This window comes from Notothenia coriiceps, unplaced genomic scaffold, assembly GCF_000735185.1.
Source record: "Notothenia coriiceps isolate Sejong01 unplaced genomic scaffold, NC01 NC01_scaffold00030654, whole genome shotgun sequence".
In the NCBI taxonomy this organism is placed as follows: Eukaryota; Metazoa; Chordata; class Actinopteri; order Perciformes; family Nototheniidae; genus Notothenia; species Notothenia coriiceps.
In genome coordinates, this window is record NW_011363355.1 from 1 (window position 1) to 6,868 (window position 6,868).

The window sequence follows — 6,868 nt, forward strand, 5'->3', positions numbered from 1 at the left end:
ACATTATGAAATGGACAGCCAGAGAGAATAAATGAAAAACAGTTATGAAATACTATATGACAAAACAAGAATACAGTTTAAAAGGGGAGTGATTTGTAAAATATCCATAAAGAAAAATCTATTTACAGTTCTGTTTTATATGGGTGTTGAAAGATGTATCCATAGATCTCTTAATTTTGCTCTCAAAGTCAACCAGATTGATGCTTTTAACTTCAATATTTAAAAAGAAATCTTCCCGGGGAACATGCCCCCGGACCCCCCTAGAGGAGGTTAGGTCCATGGTGTTTACATACTTATTTATACAATATGTGTGCTTATGCTAACATCATAAGACAAAAGTTGGTTCCGTGTTGTGTGTAGTGAGAACGTGCTAGATTGAGGGGGGCCCCCAAGCCAAAGCTCGCTTAGGGCCCCCAAAAGTCTAGGGCCGGCCCTGCTGACGTGTTTTGGACGTAATCTCGTCTTTGTTTACATTAGCAAGCCTCACTAATACTCAGAGCTAACCTGTACTGTAGAGCACATGTGTTTAAAAAGCGGGAAATAAAAAAAGGAACTCACCTTGCGGTAAACCCGCAAGAGAAAAAGAATTTGAGCTCCATACTGTTTCAGAAATAATCCTTGATGTGGTTTAGAACAGGATGGCATTTTATCACAGCAGAATTTAACTTTATCCTTTATAGAATTCTGATCAGGCATTAGCTCCGCCTCCTCTTTTTTGTTTTTCAAGCTAAGGACCCAAAATCCACGTTTCTCTAACAGGGCTGCAAAAGAGGGGTATGAGCAGTATGAGGGATGGCTACAATGGGTGAACTGTTAGGAATTGTAAGCAAAAAACTTCACAGACATGTTTTGTATAGGTATGGCCCTACAATATATTTTTCCAATATAGCATAATAGGTCCACTTTAAGATTTACTTGGGGACAAAATCCTCTTTTAAATATTGTTTTAAAAGATGGCAATTTTCTGTTGATATTTTTTACGTTTTCTTTTTCCATTTAGAAAAAATAAACAATTGTTTTAACAGATAAGAAAACTTAGCAGTATGTGTCCTTACAAAGATTACATTACATGTTACTTGTTAGACGATTTTATCCAAAGTGACTTACTCAATACTGTGGACAGTCCCCACAGGAGCAATTTGAGCACTGAAACATTCACATTTGAAACATTCAGATCAGCCCATCTCTGATTCAAAATTAAAACATTTGTCAAACAAATCTGTCAGTTACTGTCGTCAATTTGTGATTTTCAATTGAAAATTACATTCAGTTATTTGAAAGCAAAATAAGCATGAAGAATTCCTGAAATCACTTAACAGAAAGTCATATGTGTTCATGCTTTGAGTCACAGCGGTTCTGAGAAAGAGTATTTTCGGTAACCGCTGTTAGAAAGAAAGAATTCACTCAAAGCGACAGTCCTTTGCACTTTTTACCGTCCCTTTTCTTGTATGTAAGGCACCTCCTGCATATCAGTGTTATCAGAAAGGCTACAACCTTGCATGCTAAGCAGCTCTATTTATGGAAAAAGGAAGTAAGAAGATGTCAGTTTATTGTCACTATGAGTCCTATGAACTGTGTCAAAATGTGTTGCCACCCCTCTACTGAATGTATAGTATGACAAAAAAATATATATTTTCTTTTCAGTCGCCCAGTGAGCAGCTAGTGTGTGCATCATGATTGTGAATAAGAGCAGAATGTGGGGGTGAGGTTGCCTCCTACCCAGTCTGTTGGTTTCTTGGTTTCAGTCTTCAGTCAATCCCAGACGAGATGGTTGGCAGTGTATTTCTTTTAGATTTTTTAGACTCAAAATGCACTTCCTATGGAATCAAATCATATGTTTTCCTCCTTGGTAAGTGTTTTTTTATTGTTTCCTTTAAAAGTTTGCTATCTTTATTTTATTTCTATGTTTTGTGTTGGTTTTTAGCCTTATTTTTATTTGTAATGTATTATGAATGCAGTTTGTGAACTGCTCTATCATTATACAGTACTCAAATCAAACCACTCCCTAAAGATTCTTGTTGTTTTTCACATTAAAGGTGTGATCCTTGTTTACTACACAGCACTCTCCTCTCATGTTCAAGCTTCGAAAGGTTGGAAATGTTATTTCGTTTCAACAATTCAGATAATAAATCCTCATACTGCTGCTTACTTAACAGTGGTGTGTTCATTGTATCTTTAGTAAATAACTTTCCTGGATGAATAGCTCTATTTATCTGCAAGAACTATGAAAGCAAATCGTAATTATTATAAGATACGTGTCCTACCATAAAATAAAAAGTGGCATCATATTTAGAGTTGTGTTCTGCACAGAGAAAAGAGCATTATTGTAAAATGACCAATTCTTGATTATGTTCCAGTGCCCTGCAAGTCAAAGAACTTTTCTTCAAAATATCAGCACTGTGGGATAAACCCAGGTAAAAACACATTTGAGTCATCACAGATTGAATCATTAGATTGGAGACTTACTTTGAACTGTGACTCTACACTGCCTCTCTTTTAGCTGGAGTGCATGATTTAGATTGTTTTGGTAAACATCCGACATCCTATCGCTGTGTGTGGAAGCCTGGAAACAGCGCATCAGAAAATACATACACACTGATCATAACACAACTGTAAGTAGGCTTTCTTGAGTTTTTCTATCTAACATGAAACTGTTCGTACCATTTGTAATGATTTCTAACATTAAACTGTTTTTTAAGCTCTTCTCCTTCTAGGATAAGACACTGCAAAGTTTACAACACATCGCAAACAAACATCACTGAGGGGATACATTTATATGAAAAGTACAACATGACCGCTGAGGTTTTTGAAAACAGCGCATCAACCAATTGCACAAAATCAGTTTTCAGAGGGTCACCAATGAGCTTGTGTAAGTTCAAAAACATTTATTTATAAGAGAAAGAACCTGATAATGTCTCTCTTTTTGATGATTAATCTCTGACTGAATATATGTTTTTTTGTTTTTTTTTAGTCCGATGTGGGCCTCCACATAATGCTTCCTTCAGTCGCCACTCAGGAAAACAAGATGTGAGTGTGAAGTGGCAAAATGAGGATAGAAAAGATGTTCAGTATTACTCTGTGAGATATAAAGCACTGGGTAGCCTGTCATGGAGCAAGGTCAGTACCAAACACCTGTTAACACAACATAAATCAGTTTTCATATTCTAAATGTTTAAAAGGGAGGTCAAGATTAGTGAAATTAAAGTTAAATCTTATATTAACTGAGAATTTGGTATGTTAGCTGTCTTACTTTAACTTCATGTGGAATAACTTGGACGGAAACTAAAAATAAAAATGTGTTTCTTATCTGAATAAAGCAGCAGGATTCCCTCTTGAGGTTACAAAATCCCTTATCTACATTTGACAACACATGTACTGCTATTTCGAAACAACCTTATCCAGTTTACTATTGTGCCATGCATTTCCAATGCATTACTGCATGTACTACATTGAAGAGTAGGTTTGGCTTCTTTAGCAACAAGAATACAACTACACTTTATAAACAACACAAGAGCAATTTAGTACAACACTTCAATAAACTTTAGGGACAAGACTAACATTTTACAGGCTTAGGCACAGCACACTAATATGTTCCGAAAATATATTGTTACATGCCAAAATGCAGCATGTATCATGTTTACCATGTTCACCGTCTAAGTTAATGGTGCTAGCATGCTAACTAGAAACAAAAAACTCAACTTTAAAAAGTGCGCTCCAGAAGAAAGGAAATACATTATACAGCTGTTTTTAATAGTTTACTTCATGGCGAGTAAACTGACCTTTATGTGTGAAATCAGTGGAATTCCCCTTTAATGTAACTACAGAAGGACCTGTTGTTGTTTGAGTCTCCCTAGCAGAAAAGATCTCAAAGAGCTAAGATGATTAGATATAGGTTATGATTGAATCTACAAACTATTTATATAACAGGAAAGAAGAAAGGCCTTAAATATTTTTTCTTTGTGGTTCACAGCCTCTCATGCAATCTAAAAATGGAAAGAAATGTACAGTGGAGAATTTAAACTCCTCACTGGTCTACAGTGTGCAGATACAGTGCGTCACTAATGATAGATGCCCACAGTGTCCATGGAGTGAAACTTACACTGTCCCTGCAGGTACGTTTGCTTTTTTACTTTTATTGGTTTAAAACTGAATACAACATTAAAAACAAGCAGGTTTTGTTATACTATTGTGGTAATTGTGATAAATGTGAGATACATGCTGAAAGAAAATCTGTATGCAACTGTTCAATTGCAAGAACTGTTTTTCAAATATCTTAATAAATAAATGTCCTTGTTCAGAACTGACTACACAGCCTGTCATGGTCAACATGAAAGATACTGACATTGCAAAGACAAAAGGCAGACGGCTGATTTCTCTAACCTGGAAGGTATTTTCTTCTTTAATGTATCTCCTTACATTTTCAAGAAACACAAAATATATTGGGGAATATGTCTTCTGTTTAATCATGGCTGATATCATTACAATATTTAAATGACCCTGTCTGTTAGTTTCCTGCTAAAGAACTGCATGATAGCTACCATGTGATCATTGGGAAAGCATCAGGAGAGGCCCCACGTCAGAGGATGATCACCACTGAGCCAGAAATCAGACTGGCTCTCTCATATTCAGAATATCATCTCAACATCAGTGCTGTGAACAACGCTAGCACATCCCCAGCTGTGAGCCAGACAATACCACAGCGAGAAGACACACCAAGTTAGTTGTCAACTCATTTTATTTTTATTTTGGAGATATGATCTATATAATTCCTTGTACGATAAAAGGATTACAAATATACTCCATTAATTTGTCAACACAGGTACGGGAGCGGAGAAGCTGAACGTGACAGTCCACAACAATACATCTTTTACTATCCACTGGAAAGAAGATCTCATCAAAAACTATGTCTGCTACTCTGTGGAGTGGATGGAGAGGGGACATAAAGCAGGCTCCATGTCTTTTTATCAGGACGAACACAACCACAGGACTTTAACGTCTTTACCAGGTAAGGAAAAACGTACAGATGTTGACCAACCCTGTCCCGTTCAATGTCTGCCACGTACATTTTCAAAAAAGTTAATAGGTGTCATATTCAGAAGTTAAAGGATATACATGTTTTTGTAGCAGAGGACCTTTCAGGGGAAAGGATTTGTTTGAAGGTTCAGCCAACAAAGTTAAGGTTAGGGAAAGGGAAAACATGTATCATGACCCTGACTGAGTCCTCAGGTTGTTTTAATATACCGTAGTTTTCGGAATATAAGCCGCACCTGAATATAAGCCGCAGCAGCGGCATACCACTCTCGGTTCCACTTTTACTTTTGCGCGCTACCTGTCTCACTCTTTTCCGGCCTCCAGTTTTTCCTGCTGGAACCCGCCGCTTAAAGGTGGGGGTCCGCGGACCGGCCGTAGAGCCCATAGAGTTAAAGGTGTTGGCCGTTAGCTGTAAAAATCCATAGATTAGCCGCACCGTTATATAAGCCGCAGCGTCGAAAAATAGGGAAAAAGGTGCGGCTTATAGTCCGAAAATTACGGTACTTCAAGTGTATTTCGGAATACTTCAAATGTTGTTGGAGAGTTAAACCTTTTTAGACTTTTTCCTTCTCCATACACATTGGACGTATGTGAAGTTGTGCCAGGAACCCCCACTTAAAAAACAGAAAACATGCAAGGATAAGCAAATACAATTAATTTCAGTGAACATTTTTGCATCTTCTGTTTAAACATAATTTGTTCAAAAACGTTTTTTTTCCTAATTTTGTTGCTAGTAACATTGTTTAGGTGGCCTTATGATTCTCATAGAACGTTGTTTGCTAATTTGAATAGGTAGTATGAAATTACAATCTTCAGTTTCCTTCCTCTGAGATAATATATTTGGTTATTTTAAATCCCCAGAGCCTTTGGAGCCTTATAAGAGATACAGCATCACTCTGCACACACGGCCAGACAAGGACACCTGCAACATGAAGAAGGTGAACAACAGTGAGAGCACCTATGGGAGAACACACTTCTACTCCGTAGAAGGATGTAAGTCACAGGCCTTCTACCTTTCCACTATTTTATAATGTTGTCGGAATAAATGAATTACTCTGATGCTATTAAGCAAAGACCGCGAATGTCTGCATCAAATTGAATTTCCATCCATCCAACATTGGTTGAGAAATTGAGAATCTGCTTGTAAATCAAACAATCTGCTAGCAGTGCTCGAGAGAAAAGTCAAGGGATCTGCAAAGTCATATGGATTCAGCCTCTGGGGACCATGAATATACACATTTTCATGGCAATCCATCAAATTGTTGCTGGGATGCTTCAGTCTGTTTCAGTTGTGGACTGCCTGAACAATATTGAAATCACAACAGAAGCTACACGGATAGCCTACAGTAGCTAACACCAAGGATAAAGATCACATCTAATAGGCCAATACATATTGATTTTTCTTATCCTATCAAGAACCAAACAGACTGATTTCTTGATATTGTGCTCCCAAAGCACCACTCAGTGCTCCCACAAACCTCAGCTTCTACAATGTATCGCTGAATTCAGTGGAGCTGCAGTGGTTGTCCATCCCAGAGGACGACATCAGAGGTTTCCTTCTGCGTTACATAATCTACTGGACTGAGTACCATGGAGGGGTCACTACAGAGAGAAGTAAGTATTATCCACCCAAAACAAAGTCCTAACTCACTTACAAGCTTTTATACTCGTTATTTTGGCCAAACCATAAATATAAAACAAATGTTCAATTGTAAAGTCCAGATAAAACATGTACAATAACTTTGTATCAGCTGTAACATCATTGGCTTCACATTGTTGTTTGCCCTCAGTGACACACAGCCAATTATTGTCAGTGGATTTCCTGTCTACCAGCTAG

At 37.5% G+C, this 6,868-nt stretch overlaps 1 protein-coding gene across 1 annotated transcript; it reads left to right on the forward strand.

Annotated features, from left to right (window-relative positions):
- Window positions 1-1,771: 1,771 nt before the first annotated feature.
- Window positions 1,772-6,645, forward strand: LOC104959647 (leukemia inhibitory factor receptor-like; the record flags this gene model as incomplete). The annotated part of the gene is made up of 12 exons (XM_010787548.1): window positions 1,772-1,849; window positions 2,037-2,090; window positions 2,358-2,414; window positions 2,501-2,612; window positions 2,700-2,869; window positions 2,972-3,117; window positions 3,971-4,112; window positions 4,299-4,387; window positions 4,509-4,716; window positions 4,820-5,005; window positions 5,893-6,024; window positions 6,487-6,645. Coding segments are annotated over exons 5-12 (1,141 nt in total), but the record flags the coding sequence as incomplete, so codon positions are not given.
- Between the last annotated feature and the right edge of the window lie 223 nt (window positions 6,646-6,868).